General features: G+C 37.2%; 1 protein-coding gene across 1 annotated transcript; it reads right to left on the reverse strand.

Annotated features, from left to right (window-relative positions):
* Positions 1-1,204: 1,204 nt before the first annotated feature.
* On the reverse strand, positions 1,205-19,275 carry DTHD1 (death domain containing 1; the record flags this gene model as incomplete). The annotated part of the gene is made up of 10 exons (XM_084286528.1): positions 1,205-1,494; positions 2,076-2,133; positions 7,462-7,706; positions 10,050-10,339; positions 10,889-11,053; positions 12,147-12,391; positions 13,127-13,306; positions 13,974-14,304; positions 14,794-15,658; positions 19,011-19,275. 10 exons carry the CDS (start codon positions 19,273-19,275, stop codon positions 1,205-1,207), a joined length of 2,934 nt encoding a protein of 977 aa, XP_084142654.1.
* Between the last annotated feature and the right edge of the window lie 461 nt (positions 19,276-19,736).

The raw sequence follows: 19,736 nt of genomic DNA on the forward strand, positions 1-19,736 counted from the left end.
TTTGTCAGCAAGATGTACAGAGGTTCTAAATAGTTTAAATATTAATAAATCTTAGATTATTAATGTTTAGATTTAGATTAACATTTAAAGTTTGTATTATATTATTAATTAAATAAAGTGACTTGGAGGTAGGGGTTGGAGGAGTAGGCGAATTGCAGATTTGAATCTATAATAATAATAATAACTGAAAAATAAGTATGCACTAGTGGACTTTAAGAAAGAGCTGCATCTACTGCACGTTGGTAGCGCATTATGGAAACTGCACAGATGTGACAGCCTGTGCAATCAGAAATTGATATTTGCATATGCAAATACCAAGCTAAGCTAATTCACTGGACTTGTCAGCTACTTTGAGACTTGTAGCAGAAATGTCAAAGTTCATCTTCTAGAGACATCTGTGGTGTGTTAGGTGGATAGTAGTATAGTGGCAACTAACAGAAGACCGTTGCTTATTTGTTTTATTATCTACACCTCCGATACAAGAGCTCAATATAATGAATAAAATTACACGGCAAAAAAAAATTACATTTATAAGAAGGAATACTTCTTCCAAATTTGATTGTAGCCTGAAAAACAAAGACAAAAACAAAACCTGAAACATTACCATGATAGATAATAGTGAGGCAGCAAATCTGTTAAGTTCTGGAAACAGATTAGATATTGAAATGTGGTAATGCTGAAATTTTTGATGACATTCACAAGGATAATAAACATTCACAGAGAACATAAAAGTCAGGAATAGTTGCTAACAGGCTTACATTAAGAAGAAATTTCTTGTATTATTGTAATGATCCATTAGGCTTTCCTCTGGAGAATCTGATAACTATTATTACTGGACATACAGTAGTCCATATATCATGGAATGATACATAAGTATAATGAATAATTCCTAGTTTTTAAGAGCATTTACAAATATGATCCTGTCAACTGAGTATGGTATGTTTAATTAGAGCCCTTATATATGTGTGCACACCAGTCCATAATTCCTCATACCTGTATTTTCAGTACATCACTTTTTCACAGGGTAAATGTTCACTTTTAGCAAGCAAGGGCATTGTTATCATTCTTTGTTTTAGTAAAGAGTTTACAAAGTGACAAATAAAAAAGTGGTCTGTCGCTTCATCAGACGATATATATCCTGGAAATATTCACTCTTCTCAAGAAGAAAAAAGAGAAATCGGGCTGTTAGTTGCCAGTGATTCTGTCAAGTGAACACTTTATTTTGCCACTTACAACGAAGTTCTTCTGAAAGATCCCTTCTGCCGCTCTTCTGCAAATAGCGAGACAGGAGCTGCTGTTTATCAGCTGACCTCGGAAGGGTCTTTTGCCAGCAGCAAAGAAGCTCATAGATCTGGTGTGTTAAATTATCAGGGCACTTCAGCCTAACAAGCTGAAGTATGCTCCGCCGAACAGGGAGGCGTAAAGCAAGCAGTGATGTATTATCTTCTGCAAGCTCTTCTGCAAGCCAAAAGAGCAAGCTGTCCCATAGGGCCTCTGAAGGGCAAAAATTAGTAAAGTAATGCTATTATTTTTCTGTTATGTAAATATTTCTTTCAAAAAGCTTTCTAAAGCTGCAAGCTCTGTGGGTGAACTCCCAAACTAAATGTGATTTGTTTTTTACTGTAATGGAAACATCACCACTTCTTCTTTCTAATGTAATTTTTGGTAACTGAGACATGAAGTGGATATAGTCAAAAGCAGATTCAGTAATGATCTATAGCTCTTGGAACAGCATGGGGAAGATAGCAATAAAATAAAAGGCATTTCCAATAACTGATACATTAGTTACACTGGAGCTTTCCAGTACAAACTGAATCTTATCATACAGAAAATTGTATGCTGCTCAAGTACACCCCCCCCCCCCCCCCATGTTATCTTTAAAGAGCTTTTACATCTCCTGGTAACCAAATCACTTTTTGCTTTAAATAACTTTTAATGCATTAACTACTTTGGTTCCTGAATATGGCATTTTAAAATGTCAGTTACAACTGAAACAAATCCTGCCATTTAAAAAATAAATAACTAATATAACTATTGTTTATGCTGATGTTAATATGTTATGTAAATGTTCTCACCTGATGAATCAGAAGAAATTCTTTTTGTGCTTCGTGGACGGTTGACCAACTTTTCATGCTATCAAACAAAATGTGTTGAACAAAGAGAAATGACTAACTGAGCACGGGATGAGGCACAGGGATGGGTCGTAGTACATCAGCACTGAAGATTGGTCCTACCTACACAGGGCATTTGAGTCACTACTGAAAGTGAAGCAACACCATCAGCTGGTATAGATCAGTAAACAGCTATCGAACTAATGAAATGAAGTTCATTTACACAAAGTGGATGTTTATTGCATCTTATTAATAAGATTGATTTATGCAATTTAATAAAAGTTTCTTCAGTAGCATTATGTTGTGATAGGTGTATAGAAACTGGAGATACAGAACATCTGTAGGGAAACTTTGTACACAAGATGTATTCTAATTTCAAATGCTGCATTAACTTTTCCTTCCTGTCTCTGTGTACTTACTATAACGGTGTGCATAACATACTGTTTCAAGGAAGATAACAATACATACTGCATACTTAGAATCTGTTAGGTCTAGAAATTATACTATGTGTGTAGCTATAGTTATTCATTTTACATTGTTCAACTTTTAAGTATAAATCACTGAAAATCATCATCATTCAAAAGGAAAGTTTCATTAGCAAATACAGAGTTCTTCCTCTTTTTTCCTTTTAATACTGGAGAGAACGACAAAAACCTGTCTTTTTTCCTTTTAACTGAAAAAAGGGAAATTCTTGTGGGTCTTAATCTTGTTTCCTACTCCATGCAGAACAAGAAATTATTTACAAAAACACTGAGTACAAGAAGAAATTAATTTGCATCAAGTCAAGTCGGGCTCCTTTTTTGTTAGAACTTGCAATTGTTCTCTTTTAGTGCCCACATTAAATGTACTTTCGTCACACATTCAATTGTAGTACCTGGCTGTTTATGCTTTTCCTATGAGACTTGCTCCAGGTTTATTCGTGGAGCTTCCCTTTTCCATTTATGAATTAATAGCATGAAATTCTCACTGAATAAATTACTCTCATTTTGCTGCTGAGCTTACCAAGCCCTGCTGAGTAAACACTTAAAATATCCAAAAGGTAAATAAAATCATAACCAAGTTACCAATTCACCTGTGAGTTAAACAGCTTTCCACAAGGCCTATGCTCAGGGGTCATGGTAGGTGATCTCAGTGTGCACAGGATACTCACGGTATGCACCACCTCGCAGTGCAAAACCATCCTGTGCTGTGCTGTATGCATCCAGAAATTTGAATCTGCCTGGTTTTGTGTGCTTCTACAGCAATTCTGACATGCACCAAGTGTGAATGAAGGTACGGTAACATGGCTGAAAAAACCCTCAGAATAAGGGGAATATAAAGCTCTTCCAGAAGGGGGCATTGTTTTTCTTCCAAGACAGGAATTTTTTTGGCTTCTTATTATGCCTTTATATTTGAACCTATTTTTATTCATTAATGAGAATTTAGCACCTCAAAACTCTGTATGATATTTTCAAAGTTATTATGGATGAACTCAATCACCCGTGGATTGACTTTAATCTGAACTACTTTATGCTACTTTATTTTAAAACAGTTGTAAAAATGGTAAGAATTGAAAATGAATATTGTCTAGAAATAGCACAATAACATACGATGCATTAGACCTAAAACATTAAATCTGCCTTTAAAGATTAAATATATCTGGTGAAGAGCTAAATTCATCCACGGTTCAGCTGCACTGGCATGTGGCCCTGCTGTTTTGGTTGACAGTGTAAGTAAAATACTCTTAGCGGTCAAAGCAGTTTTTTAGTCTGGAAGACCCTAAAATTAGCTAAGCAACTGCCCTTCTGAAGCAGAGGATCACATACTATTTTGCTGTTAGGCAGTCATTAAACGTAAAACTTCAGCAGCATAGTAATTTGATAACGCTTGAATGGATTACACCACTATTTTCTGCAAAGCACTCTGATTTCAGTCAGTAATACTGAAGTGCCCTGCAAAATGGACCTTCAGACATGGCCAGACTCTGCTTGCATATCAAACAGGACAGACAGAAAAGGAGAAATTAACCTTTTAAACTCTTCAGCCCAGCTTTACAATCATACAACTCCTTTGAAATCAGTAGGAAAATCACTGATAAGCTCATACATACTTGACATTAGAACCTGATCCACTGCATTTCCTTGTGTTGAAAATAACAGGTTTGACCAACCAGTGTTTTTGAATGCTGAGGAAATGAAAGCCCTATAAATAGGGCTTAGTTAATGGTTAGTTAATCTGTTATTACATTTAAACTAAATTTAAGATATTTATGAAAGTAGCAGAAATGTAAATAGTTTTTGTTATTCTGACCCTGTATTTCAAGGATTTTATTCCCAAACCCTGAAAGGGTTCCCCAGTATACTGGGAGCAAGTGAGAAATCCTTCACCAGAGCTATAGTTTAGAGTCAATTAATTCATTTTAAGAGACAAGATCCTTACTGTGACAACTTGGAATGTGTAAGCAGCTGTTAGTGTAAGATCAATATTATAAACAAAACAGCATTATCAATAGGAGAGAGATGAAAACTGAAAACTATGTTTTAATATGCTTGAGAGAGATGTGGTAGCTAAATTGCTGTACTGTAGTAGTATGCATGTGGTAGAAACTGGCAGAACTGAAGAATCATTGCTTCAGTATATCTGTCATCATCAGGGCAATGTCTATTATTAATGCTCAAATTGTAATAAATAAGCAGATAAACAGGAGTTACACATGGAAACAAAGCACCACAAACAATCAAAACCCTTACTGTTAGAAAAATGTTAGTCTATGCACATGAATGTGGTCAGATGGTTCTAGGTGCTTTGGCAATACATTAATGGCATCAGCATAAGATTAATTATGGACAGTGTTAGTCTTAGTTCATATTATATGAACATTAATGCTAGACCTGTTCTTTTATGAAGTGGTAAATAGCAGTTGCATTTGACAGATGGATGGTGTAGTTGCTTGTATAATTAGTGTGTTCAATTTCTCCATGAGTGTGTTTTCTCATCCAATTTTAACAATTTTCTTCTATTTCTTTTATTCATTAGGAACCAAAACGTGCATACATATCTGATTAAAAATTTTTATCACATCACAGAGAGTAAAGATAAGATAAAATTCCTAAGTTAATTTTACTGTCAGTGCTTTCTTCACTATTAACAATTTTAGGACATATAATAAGAAATGGTAAGTAATTAGAATTACATTTTTGTTGCCCTATCATTCAATTGCATCTGGATCATTATGTTTAATAAAAGGTTCTGTCTCTTTTCCAGGCAATTCGTTCCTCAAACACATTTTTAACTGCTGCAATATACTGTGAAAATGAGTTCATCTTTTGATTATTTTTGCATGCAAAACGTATGTTCTTTTGTATCATTAGTTATATCTGCCACTTACCAATATCACTGTTCTTGTATCCTGCAAAGGGGGCTGTAACCATTCCATTTTCTCTTCCTGAGTGTACAATATTTCCACTAATAACCAAAACCGCCTGAGGAGTTACCATTAACGTATTGTCTTTCTACATGGAACCACTCCATGTTTATGATCACCTTCTTTCTTTCCTCTGCTAAATAGTCTGTGTCCATGACTGCAGAGCATAGTCATAATATGGATGCCTTATGGATAAATGTCATAACCCTGTTTTGTTTTGTTTTGTTTTTTATTATTATTATTATTATTATTATTATTTTGTTTTGTTTTTAATTACTAGTATTTATTTATTTATTGATGTGTGTGTTTAATTTTGTGTGTGCTAACATGTTCAGTCAGGTGAAAGTCCTGTACCAGGATTCTCCCATCATTTATTGTCCACCTGCAGAGCTAGTGTACTCCTACTTCATATAGTTCCTGACAATGCAGTAAGTGAATGTATCTGTCAAGGGCTGAAAGGACAAAAGATTATCTGCGTTCCTGATGTTAAACTTCCTTTCCAATTTAACATTTACAATTTAACAACCATAACCATGTTACGCAGTTCTTCTGCTTCTTTTACACAAATAGGCTGCCTGGGTGTTTTTGCATGCCCACATATATTACATATTCTTGTACACTTATGCAGAGTGACCAGGTTTCAAGATCTCAGCCATACTGGGAAAAAGAAAATGTGGCCTTAAATTTAGTAGGAGAAAAAGGTTAGTCAGAAATAATTGTTTTGAAAAATCTGAGTTGGATATTTTAAGACTAGTGTGTATAGCATGAGGCTGTATACACCAAAACAAATCTGAGGCACTTGATAATTATCTTCTTTGTGGTTTAGTACAAATGCAGCCCGTTTTGCTAAATCTTATTCTAAATATACAGTAAGATTAACTAAGGACGAAAAATGGGATGGAAGAGTGGCAAGTGGATGGAAGAAAACTAATTGATACCTAGGTTGTGTCACTGGTTCTTGTTTTGTTTGTTCGTGGGTTTGGGTTTTTGTTTGTTTGATTGTGATCTTCCCCAGTGGAGCCTCAAGAGTTTTTATTTGTCTCTTTGTGAGTACTATACATGGGATGCTAGCCCTGTGAAAAAGCAAAAAGGGTGAAAGCATGTGATTCCCCTCTGCCAAATTTACATTTTATATGGATTTTATCACTAAAAGAAGCCTCCTCTCAAAATCTTCTGCACTTAACTGTTCTTATTTTATACTTGGGAGAATAGAAATGAGAGAAAAATCAAGAGCTATGCTTACAGAATAGAAGCTGTATTTGCAGGTAATACTTTAAGAAGAGTGAGTTCAATTACATTCAAAAAGAAACAGGTGCTACTGCATGCCACTAGAGATTCAGACCAGTGTCGCCTGCACAGATTTTGAGATTAAAATGTATGTAAACTTGATAAAAGTATTCTAGTGGCAGCATTTTATACAATACAGGATGTTAATATCTGGGCTCTTTGAAAAGATTACAATTTTCATTCCATTAAAGGTTATTTATGTACGAATAGCTTTCACCAGAGATGAAGTCAAATGCCCACATGGCTGTATTGCAAAGGCTTATCAAATATAATAGGAAAATCAGGTGATAGGAGGAAGGTTACATCAACCATTTATGCACCTACAATTTGCAATTCTGCACTGCCTAGACAAGGTTACAGAGAATATTTAACTGACACTTAAGTAATAATTTCTCAGGGCCATACCAGCTGGAACGGGCAAATCTGTGAAAAACTTTTGCTAAGTACAATTTTTCTATGCTGGTCCTTGGATGAGAGTCTCTCACCTGCCAAGAGAAATTCTGAGGGTGTTTTGTACATTGCTGATGGATCAGAGCTGCAACATCAGCAATTCTTTGGCTTATCTGTAATGGAAAAATTGTACCAAGATACGTTTGCCTTACATATACATGGTAAGCGAGTGTGGAAAATACCTCTAGCATTATCAAGTGAAAAACTCACCTTTGGTAATGTTAGTGCCAATTTGCACAGTGGTGACTGGTGTTGGTAATCAGCACATGGCAAGGGCTGTTTCCATTCCTTGGTTATCATCTCTCTGGTAATTTTATAAAAAACAGCTGTTCCTTTGTAATGAGGTGAACTGTGGTTACCAAACTCATCCACTTCTTTAATTTCAAGCTCTAGCTTGGGCTTTCTTTGTGAATGAAAAGTCAACCTGTAGCCTTTTCCAAAATCTTTTCCATTTTCTGCAGACCATGCAACAACAACAACAACAACAACAAAAAAGACAAACAAAAAAACATGAGCAAACAGAACACCATTTTACATGTATACACTGTATTTGGACGTGTGGTATTTAAAATAATTAATTACGATGAGTTAAATGGAACTAATCACATAATAATCTTTGCCATTGTTTTTACTTTATATTGGATGTCTGACGCTCAAATACTTCCCCTAGCCTGCCTTAGTAGTTGGAATATATTCATAGTTAGCTGTCTTAGCCCCTGAATTGTTGGCATGGGTTGGCATGTTGGCATAAGTGGTGAAGGCTGTGCTACAATTTGATAAGTAAGGAAAATGGAAGGTGATAAATTATATAACAGAGAGAAATAAAAGTCATGGTGAGAATTGAACTAGAAATATATGTTTTCTGGTTATTCATGATGGATGTCTGCCTATCTGTAACAGCAACCAGAATGAGTTCAGAGGGGTATGTGCATTTTTAGGACTTGTAATTTCATTTTATGTGATGTATCTCTAACACTACCCTTTCCGTAGATAAGCAGGCAACCTGGAGGTTTCTCTTTTGGGAGAATTTCTTTAGCATAAATGGCGTTTTCAACGGGTGAGTTTATATAAAATGTACAAAATGTTCAGGGAGCTACATACATGTTAATAGGTGATTTCCAAAGCTGACAGAAGAGACTGTATGCAATTTTGTGTGAAAATTTTTCTGAGGTTTCTTATCTCATCTCCCTTTAAGTAAATTGCTGAATAGGGGAAGCCAGTGCATGGAATGCTCAAGACTGCTAATGTGAACAGCATAATAACTCTCTCATTGCGTCAGTTTATGATGCAACTCACAATAACCACCATTTTGCCCTGGATTTCAGTGTTAAACCTCACTCACTTTACGTGAATGTACACAGATAAAATAGCAGACTGTCTATTTCTATTTTGAATCTGTTTAATTCCTATCAAAGGCTCATTAAGTTAAAAAGCCATTATTTCATTGATAGAATTCTGCCCTTTTAAGATAAAAGATAAACCAGCTGCTTCCAAGGGACCAGGTTGCACAGAATGTCATAGGTTGGAAGAAATCTCTAAAGATCATCTTGTAGACCAGTTCTGCTCAAAGCAGTGTAACTGTAGTGGGTTTACGTGGCAAGGTTTTGGTACAGGGGGGGCATAGGGGTGGCTTCTGTGAGAAGAATTCAGAATCTGCCCCATATTAGGTAAGGGCCCTGCTGCTGGCCAGAGCCAAGACAATAAGCGATATTGTTTGTGCCTCTGTGAGAGCAAATTTAAGAAAGGAAAAACAACTGCTGTGGAACAGCAGCTGGGAGGGAGAGAGAGGAGTGAGAAACAACCTTACAGATGCCATGGTTGGTGAAGAAGGATGGGAGGAGGTACTCCAGGCGCTGGAGCAGAAGTCCCCTGTGGCCTGTGATGAGGACCACTGTGGAGCAGGCTGTCCCCCTGCAGCCCATGGGAGTACCACGGTGGAGCAGGGTTCCACGCTGCAGCCCGAGGAGGAGCCCCCAGTGGAGCAGGTGGTTGTGGCCTGGAGGAGGCTGCGGTCCATGGAGAGCCCCCGCAGGAACAGGCCCTGGGCTGGAGCTGCCGCCCGTGGTGGACCCAGGTTGGAGCAGTTTGCTCCTGAGGGATGGACCCCGTGTTACAGGGCCATATCTGGAGCAGTTCTTGAAGAGCTGCTGCCTGTGGGAAGCCCACATAGGATCAGTTTGGGAAGGACAGCATCCCATGAGAGGGACCCCACGTTGCAGCAGGAGCAGAGAGTGTCTGAGAAGGAGCGGCAGAGACAAAGTGTTATAGACTGACCACAGCCCCCATTCCCCCATTCGCCTGTGCCGCTCGGGGAGAGGATGTGGAAGAGGGTAGATAGGGGGAAGGTGTTTTTAGTTTCCTTTGTTTCTCACTTCTCTAGCTTGTAAGTAATAGGCAAGAAATCTTACTAACTCCCTACTCTGAGTCTCCATCACAGTAATTGTTGAGTGATCTCCCCATCCTTATCTCAACCCTTGAGCCCTTTGTGTTGTATTTTCTCCCCTTTCCCCTTTGAGGAGAGCGGATGAGAGAGTGGCTGTGGTGGAGCTCGGCTGCCCACTCAAGTAAAACCACCACAGAACAGGTTGCTCAGGATATTGTTCATCTAGCACATTTTATTTGTCAGTTAGAGCAGTTTCCTCTGCAGTTCCATGCACCTGTCATTTATAAGCTATAAAACAGTGAAATAACTAAATATGCTGTGACTAACCACAATCTATTGATGTTCACATACAGTATTTCTGAACAGCTGAACTGACTGATAAAGTACATCCAGAAGTACCAATTAATTACCTTACCTGAAGCAAATATATTGCCTGTAAATTGAAAATGAATCTGCTCTCCTTCTCTTAATGGAAACTGCTGCGTAGGTTCTGGGGGACCAAAGTAGCCCTCCTCGTGGAGATTTTGAAGCTCCCAGGACAATTCTTTGGATGCAGATAGTAAAACTACTATTTTATTTGGGTTTTCTCTTTTCCGATACAATATCACATTAGACATTGTGCTACAAACAGCTTCTTCCAGAGCCTGAGCAAAAAGGAGAAGATACGTAGTTTCCAAAAGGAATGAAAGCCGAATGACCACAAAGCTGCATTAAAAAAGGTAAGAAAGTAGACAGTTCTATCAATTCAACAGCTAACAATTAATTATGTAAAATAACACAGCTCTTAGTCTCTCATAGATATTTTGTTATCTCTTTTTATTCTGTTTTCCAACACATGAAAGAGTGAAAATCTGCCTCTGCTGTAGAGTATATTGGCTCTATGTCTATGAATTAAAATACATATGAATTTTAGAGGAAAGTAAGAAACTATTTCTTAATAAGAAATTTCCAAAAATGGTGTTGTAGTTAGCTAAATCACACCCTTCCAAATTTAGATTAATATCTGTATTTTCAGCCTCAAATTTTGGGTATGTTACATTGTGCACAATCTATAGATGAAAAAATATTTAAATTTATATTTTCTGTAATTATGCGTAACAAGTCTAAATGACCTGATACTACAAAGTAAAAGAAAGAGATGCTGGCAAGTTAATAATTTACAGTGAATGACTTCTTGATTCTACTAATTTACATTGACCCATACCCTTGGAAGTAAATAGTAAATAAAAATTTATTAAATTATCAGTACATTACCTTTCTAAATGTTCATTTAGTTCAAATGATACAAGCCCATTTCGTGCATTCTGGATATTAATATCATCAAACACCATCCATTCCCGTTCTTTGTATCTATGACCTAATAATTTCAAAGAATCGCTGAGATTCTCTCCATTCTTTCTCACAGAAGCACTTGTAGCCCTGGAAAGCCAAGAAATTATACAAAACAAAAGAAAACCACAACTGCAGAAAGAGTAAGAGTAAGGCTTGAGTAAGGCTTGTATTTGTAGCACTGCTTTCCCTTCTGCTTTCCTTGATGACTATGCATTTTTTTCCACCTCGTAGAAAATATACTTCTGAAACCATACTCCAGAGCACATAAGGAATGTAATTGTTAGCCTCAGCCTATTTGCAAATGAAGGAAAATGTTGACATTGGAATTTGTATAGAAACAACCAATTTGTAGTCTTTTCTAGTAGTGCTTTAACTGAGAATCTAAAATACTATTTAAACTACGCTTAAGAACCGATAAGTGCCACAAGGGTACTGCTGCACAATGAAGTGCTTCTGGTATGAGAAATGCATTTTGAATCTCCTATTAACTGCCATGGGCAACCTTCCCAAATCTGAAGTTTGTGATGAAAATGGATGTCTAGTCAAGGATATCAATGTGACTGTAAACTCTTTATGATGTGACAAGTGTTTCAGAAATGGAAAGCTGGAACATTGTCTTCCTTCTCCATCTGTACTCTGCTTATTTTGAAGATAATCATAAATGTTATTACACTGCCAGTTAACAACTGAAATTTAGAGATTTATTTTTTTTTTTAGGTGTCTCCATGTTTTAATGCTTAAAAAAGGTCTAATTTTTATAAATCTTGTAGCGTGTGCTTTGGAAAAATCTGACCCTTTCTCTGGTGCAGGTACCAAAAAAATGACATGCCTTAAATCATTATTTCAGAAATTTTGACTCAAGTAGCCATTGGAATGTGTGGAAGTAGAGATCAGAAAATTCAGTGCATTTCTCATCCTCACTCCTGCTAGAAATAAAGTGGTCAGCAGCAGTTAGCATATTTACATTATACATCAACATATTATATGGATTTTCTTTGTGAAGTGATAACATGAGAATTGTGTGGATCTGTGCTAGTGTTTCTAATAACATTTGTAACTATAGCAGACTGTATTCAAGAAGTAACACATTTTTAGTGCAAAAATTATTAATGAACATCTGTTAAAATTAATTAATTTTAATGCTTTTAGAATGCTGAATTTGTAGTGGAGTTGTTCTTACCGAGGATGGTATGCTGCAGCAACCCTCTTTACTGTAGCACTGATGGCTCTCACTTGTTCTGTCTCATCTCCTTGCCTTTTTTTTTCTGGGTTTGGAGGACAAGGTAGAGTAATAGTGACTGAGTTATTAAACGGTTGGGCTGAAGGATGCTGGACATAAACCAGTGCACTGGTGGATACCACTGAGTAGTACATATCATGTCTTGCTTTCAGTGTGGAAATCAGTGATGGTTCAATTGGCTGAACCTAAATATGGAAAGCAATTGTACAAGTAATTTGTAAATGAATAAATCTTCCCTTACATGCCTTCACTTTCTAATTGTATTATCTTTTGAAATTGGATGAGAAAAGCTTTAGGCTCCTCACTGTACCCAGGACCAACCCTAATAATGTGCAAGGAATTTATACAGTACACAGCTAAGTGCTCCAAAGTAATCAAAAACTGGAAACTTTACTGACTTAAATATTTGACAGTTAACTTGAGCTTCTCTGCATGTAGTACTTTGGTTGTTACGGAGGAAGGGAGAAACACAGTATAACTGAAGGAAATTTTGAGATTTTTCCTAGCCTAACCCTAAGAGGTGGCAAAGTCTGTTGCAGCACATGGCAGAAATGAAGAAGGTCACATGAGAAAAATTGTTCCACTAACTTAGAAACTGGGCCATACAGTTGAAGTTTGGTGTTGATGCTTAAATCATTGTGGAAAGCAATTGTTTTTTTTTTTTCTGAAGTATATCGAACACAGGTTGATGGATCTTCCTTTTAGGTGGAGATACCATACTGACTACTAGCAGTATCAAGTGGTTTTAACAATGCTGACAGGAAACCATTTGCTATGAATAGAGGATGTGGAGGTGCCACTGCTTTTCATAGACATCTAATAATGGAACAGGTTGCCCTTTAACACTGTTATCATCGGTACTTCAGAACTGATCAGATAACACAGAGTTGTGGAACAAGTACTGCGTATTTCAGTCTCACCTTTAACTGCATGGCTGCTGGAGAACTGAATGTTTCCGGAGGGTAATAGAAAGAGATTCTAGAATCCATGCTCAGCTTTTGTGAGAGTCCTGCCTTTGGAACAGTAAATGTTTCTCTCTTTAAGCATGACAACACAGAAAAAACACCCAGCTGGTAAACTTTCACTTCCGCAAATGCTTCCTGTGTAAAGAGAAAGTGGGGTAGAGTACATCAGAGGGAAAGGAAGCTGTGTTCTGCAGCACGTTAGCATTTTGAGAGGGCAACATTAATTATAGAGAAAAGTATGAAACAAAATGAATTATTATTGTGAAGTATTATTGCCACTTCGATGCCCAGTTATCTGGTGATTTCTAGTCATCATGTAATGTCATTCATATTCCAGTGTATGACTGGCATGAAATGTGATGAGCTCATCAACTGGGTGATGAATCTTACCCAACGTGATTACTTCTGCAGTTAAAAAAAGAACTGAGATGGAGTTTTGACTTGTACGCATAGAACTGTGTTACTTCTTTGTGATCTGAATGCAAAACAATTCCCCTTAAGATTTTACTTTTATCAAAGAATGCAACATATTATACGTATTTACAAAATCATAAATTAATACTCAGTCATTAGTATTGTGGAAACAGACACTTCCCTTATGACTACTAGTGAAAAAAGGACCTTGTTAAATACCAGCTTTCAAGTAGAATTCATTCTTGAGGGGGTAAAGGAAAGTTCAATTTAACCCCATGTAATGGGCAATATGGCTTAATAAGGACAAATTTACTTGTATAACTCCACGCAGGCTAATCTGAGCAACTGTACTGATGTTTTCACAGTGTTTAGATAAGAGGTTACCAACCTTATGGTTTCCTTGGTATCCCTCCAAAGAAATGGGAGTTAAGTAATTTGATTGAAAGTTCACTTCTGTCACCTTCACCATAATTTCCCGATAATTTCCTCTGAAGCATGAAGTAAATGGGATTGCAATGTTGATAGGGAAAGGGATTGTTTTCTCATAATCAGAGCATTCAATACTGATAACATTGCTGACCAGCTCCTCACAGTCATCAACCACCAAGGAACTAGTGTCATTGACTATCTTACATGTCAGATTCTCCAGAGCAGTTGCAGGGGCTTTAATAAAACAAACTACTTTACGTTCATTCTTACCACTCTCTTCCACTAGAAACCTGTAGAAAAAGAATAAAAAATATTAGGTTTTGTATTTTGAATGTGGTGGTGTCTTGCTATAATCATTGCTTCATTATAGTAAAAACAGATCATTCATAAGAACATACGTATATGAATAGATAGGAAGATCATGAAAAAAATTATGTTGAGCTTGTTTCAGAGCAGTTTACAAAGTATTACAGAATATACTAATTGGGGTCCTTTTCTACTGATTTCCAGCAATTTTGGAACTACGGACTTTACTGTCTGTGACTCAGTTCCTCAATGGTTTAAAAAAATAAAAATCTATGCAATCAATTAGAAAGCTTCAGTTTACTTTAGACCAAACTGAAGATCTTCACTGTGCATGTTATAACTTAAATTGTAAACTGGTACGTGCAAGGCCAGCAGCTGTTTGATATGTGCATATTGAGCTTGTGGGCCCACAGATGTTTATATATATGCTAATAAGCAATATCAATGTATGTCTGAAAGAAGAATATGCTTACTCTTTGTTCATCCAGTGCCCAGATTTTTGCACTTCTGAATCATTTGTAGATGGATTCACAGCAGTAAGATCACATGTTTGTGCTAAAAATGTAATTAGACCATTTGTACAAATCTCATAATTTGTTTTCATTTTACTGTCTTCCATTTGCTCTGACAGTCTGTGTTCTTCACTTTCCACCTCTTTTGACAGTTCTATGACTACTGCCTTTTCTTCCTCTTCACAAGGACTTGTGACAATTTTGTCGTAAATATCTGTCAATGTCTGAGATGGAAGGCCTTCTCGAGTGCCCTTAAGAGCATCTTGACAAGCCAGTTCTGAATATTTTTCTGTAAGAGCACTACCTCTGAGAGGTTTATCTTTCCCATTATTATCCTTTTTCTCTGGAGTAGAGGTCATTAGCACTCTGTATTCACCATCTTCCTTTTTAATTGGAGGTTCTCTGCTAATGTCCTGTTCTTGAGCAGATACATTTTCAGCTGATGATGTAAATATTTCTTTTGCCACAGTTTTAGTGTCACTTGGCTGGATTTGATTAATGTTCTGACTTTCTGTCTTGTTAGGAGAAGGATTTTTTGGGGATTGCTGACTGGGACTAGAAGATGCTTGCACAGACTCCATTGCTTCTCCTACAGAACAACACACACTTGTTTCCCCAGAAGTATTTTGAACAGTCTGGATAGTCTGGATCTGAGAATCGTCTGGGTTGCAGCTAGCAGCATAAAGTTTATTTTTGGCCTCTTGAAGGTGTGAAACTGTGTTTGTCAAATAATCTTTCATTTTCTGCAGACAATCTATAATGTCATTGTACTCTGAGGGGAAGAAAAAAAAAAAAGTAGGTAACCAATTAAATTTTGCTATGAGAACTAGACAAAAATGTGAAGACTTTTACATGTATATATAGTGAATTGCACCTAATTCCATAATCCCATGCAACACATGTAGTAAAATATATTTCCTGGCTTTCATTTAATGTTTTTGCACTTTCTGCTATTCAGTTTGAGTGAATTTCTGAGGAACTGAAGTAAAATGTGTGCTTGTCCAAGTACTATTGTGGCAGCTCTAATGAACCCCATTCTAATGATCAGAAACAAGCTAAATTCTTAATGACAATTGATCTAAAGCAGGGAATTGGTAAATAATAGTCGAATCAGCTTGGGAACAGCTTGAAAACTAAACATTAATTACGTATATTTCCCAGAATTGGATCTTGCAAGATTCTAACATATGGGTCTCCAACAAAGCTATTATATGTGACCTCAGTATTAAACATGCTTAGCAGCTTTGAATTTTTGCTCTAAAGAACAGAGTATAATGCAAGAATACCAGCACATTTACAATGCTGAAATTCAGCAGTTTGTAGCATGTAGTTATAGGAATGGTAGAAGTTTGCCTTGCATATAACTACAAGCACTGGGTGAAGAAACATGCAACAAAAGCAAACATTCCCTGTCATTCATTTAATATTTTATCTTTAATGATAGTATTTATTTTATGATCCCTCACTTGTCTTATCTTATACCTTTTCTTAGAAAACTTTCCAGGTATTATTGCCAGAGATTTCATTGTATTACAAACAGCTCTCCCCTCACCTTATGTTGTCAGTCTCTCTATAACTGGAAGTATGCCTTCATGAATTAGGTATATCGCAAACCTCTGGAAGAAATTCTTACTTTCTTTTTGCTGCATAAACTCCTAAAAAGCTTTGCTTTGCTGGCTAAATCTACTGGAAGTCAATACAAATAAGAAAATTGTGTAGATGAAAGATGGTATAGTGTGTTCTCCACTTATAGAGGAGAGAGAGAGAGACAACAGAATGACAATAGAAAGGATTTGATGCTTTTGGTACCAGTGGGGAAAATGGTGATTTTTTGTTAACTTTATTCAGTAACATCATATGAAGTAAATCAGTATCTCAAGGTTTTCAAGTTTGAAAATAACTGTTTTGAGTAAGAATTTCATAGCTATATTAGTTTAGATAGGCCTTTAACTTCCATCTTTATTTGCACCTTACTGAGTTAAAAAACTACAGAGTACAGTTCAGTATAAATTTTTTTTATTGCTGATCCCAGTCTAAAAATTATTCCTTTGCAATAGTTTTTCAGTTTTCAAATTATTTGGTTTAGGATCTTGATTATCTAGAAAAAAAAAAAAAAAAAAAGCCAACACATTTTAAATGTTTTGTTGTTGTTGTTTGTTTGTTTGTTTTTTGTTTGTTTTGTTTTCCACTGGCAGTTCAAGGAGAAAGTGAGTTTGTTCTAAGACACTGCTATTTTTCCAATGGTACTTTTACAATGGTGAAGAACTTCCAAATAGTTTAACAAGCATGAGATAAACAAAAGGACTGGAAATAACAGAGCTTGCACAGCTTGGTTTACATAAGAGGCTGGAAAAAAAACAACACTTCCTAGTGTCACTAATGCAAACCTCAAGCTTTGGCAGTGCAAACTATCCTGTTTACTACCTGAAGTTTGGATTCTCTAAATAACAACAACCAAAAAGAAAACCTACAGCCACTTTAACTTTCTTAAAATCCAATATATAGATCATAGTGTCTTTCTAAACAATATTATTTTCCTACATTGTGAACTTTAAAATAATATTTTAAAATATTCAAATTTAAAATTAAAAGAATAACTTAATACTTCCATGCTTGGCGTAAAGCCAAAAAACCGACACTGCCCTGTAACTTTAGACCTTAGGTAGCCTATATGCAAAGTGTCTTCAAACCTCTTGCCAACTGATTATTTTATGGGAAAACAAGACAGTTAATTCTTAGAAAGCTCAAACAAAAAAGGTCATATAGATCATGAGGCCAACAAAGCAAAACTAGCTTGATCCTGGAGTCTGGAAGCAGGTCCTATCATAGAATCATGCAGTCATTAAGGCTGGAAAAGACCTCCAAGATCATCTGGTCCAACCGTCCCCTTCCACCACTATCACCCACTAAACCATGTCCCTAAGCGCCAGGTCCAACCTTTCCTTAAACACACCCAGGTACGGTGACTCCACCACCTCACTGAGCAACCCATTCCAATGTGTAACAACTCTTTCTGAGAAGAAACATCTCCTCATTATCAACCTGAACCTCTTCAGCACAACTTGAGGCCATTCCCTCTTGTCCTGTTGTAGTCCCTGTCAGAAATGTTTTTTTTTATTACTCTGGACACCTTATAAACCTTCAGGACACAGGCTCATTAATGTGGGCATGGCTAAAGATTTTTGTCCCCCTCTAGTCTCAGAATCATTCCCTTAGACCACTATTAAATGTTAAGTTTTCTTTTCTACCATGACTAATATTTACTAAGATGCTGTTTCTGAGGAAAGAGATTTGTTTCATTTGTCGTGAAACCTGCATTTCTTTTTTCAGGAGTAAAATCCAGATTTAGTTCTCACAATACATAGCATGGTTAGAGATTTTAAAATACAAGCACAAAAATGTAATGTTCATGTGTTTATCTGTACACTAGGATGACAGAATTCATAATTATTACTATCTTTTTTAACTACACTGTTACTTGTTGAGGACTGTAGTCTATAAATACTGTGTTCCTGCCCAGAAACCCTAGCAATAGTGGGGAGCTGTCTGTGAGGAGAGGCAGGGACTGCCCCGCACTGGACACAGTCAGTTCCAGTGAGTTCCAACAGCCCCACCGCAGGGCCCTGTCGGCAAAGGTGGTGCTGGATCTGTGAAAATATGTTTAAAATGGGCAAAGACACCAGAGAGAGTGAATAAAAATTTATGGGAAACTGCCCTGCAAACACAAAGACCAGAGAAGGAGGGCCAGGGAAGAGCCGCTACCAGTGTTGGAGCTGACATTCCCCTGCAGCATGTGAGGAAGACATGGTGGAGCAGATCTCCATGCTGCAGCCCATGCAGGACCCACACTGGAGCAGGTATACCCTGGAGGAACTGCAGCCCATGGAGAGCCCAGGCTGGAGCAGGGGTCTGGCAGGAGCTGTGAGCTATAACCCAAGCTGGAGCAGGAGTAAGTGTGAGGAGGAAAGGAGGGGCACAGAGGAGATGTTAGGGACTGACCACAAGCCCATCCCCATGCCCCGTGCTGTGCTGGGTGGCAGGAGTGGTGGTGAAAGGAGTGAAGTTGAGCCTAGAAAAAAGGAGGGGTGCGGGAACATACTGAGCATCATTACATGTCATAACTTAGCATCCAATACACCCAGTCCATTCTCTTTGTGGGGAGGTTGCTTTATACTTGCCTGGACTTGCAGTCAATTCCTTGTGTTTGTCATGGAGAACACTCAGCAAGTGGCAAGTGTCTTGAAGGCTTTCTGTAATGTTCCCCAGGTGTTGGCTGAGAGATCCGCTCAGCTCTCTTGTTGAAGACCTCAGTCTTAGCACATACTCCACTCTCTCTTCTTTATCACTTTTCAGAAGCACATCTCTTGCTAGCAGGTTCAGTTGCCAGATCTTTTCCAGTTGTTCTGATTTGTCTGCAGAAGGTGTAAACCTACCTTCAGCCATTTCCATCTTATATTCAGGATGTCCAACTACAATTTTTTTCTGGTGTTCAGACACTTTCACAAGATGATGTCCTTTCTGCAGACTGTACTGTTTATTGTTTGTAACTTAAACAGCTTATAAAAAGGTACTATATTCGACACATACTGCAAAAATCAAGCTCTAGCTCAGTAACTCTGAGTTGATGTTGACTATTAAAAAGTTACTAGGTGACAAAAAGGTGTGGCTCTGGTGTGACTAAGGGCAAGAAATGCCAAGAGATGCCAATGTACAGCACACACATTTAAGAGCATAAATAGGAAGGTTATATAACTTGGTTATGTAACACTGACTTACACTGCAGGAACTATGAGCTGTTTCTTATTTCAATGGCAGCAAATGATCAGTACCTATGAAATCAAGCCCTAACTAAGAATTCATAATTATATAGTCACCACCAACAAGGAAGTGCAGCTTTTCATTGC

This window comes from Netta rufina (genome assembly GCF_964035555.1).
Source record: "Netta rufina genome assembly, chromosome: 4".
Taxonomy (NCBI): domain Eukaryota; kingdom Metazoa; phylum Chordata; class Aves; order Anseriformes; family Anatidae; genus Netta; species Netta rufina.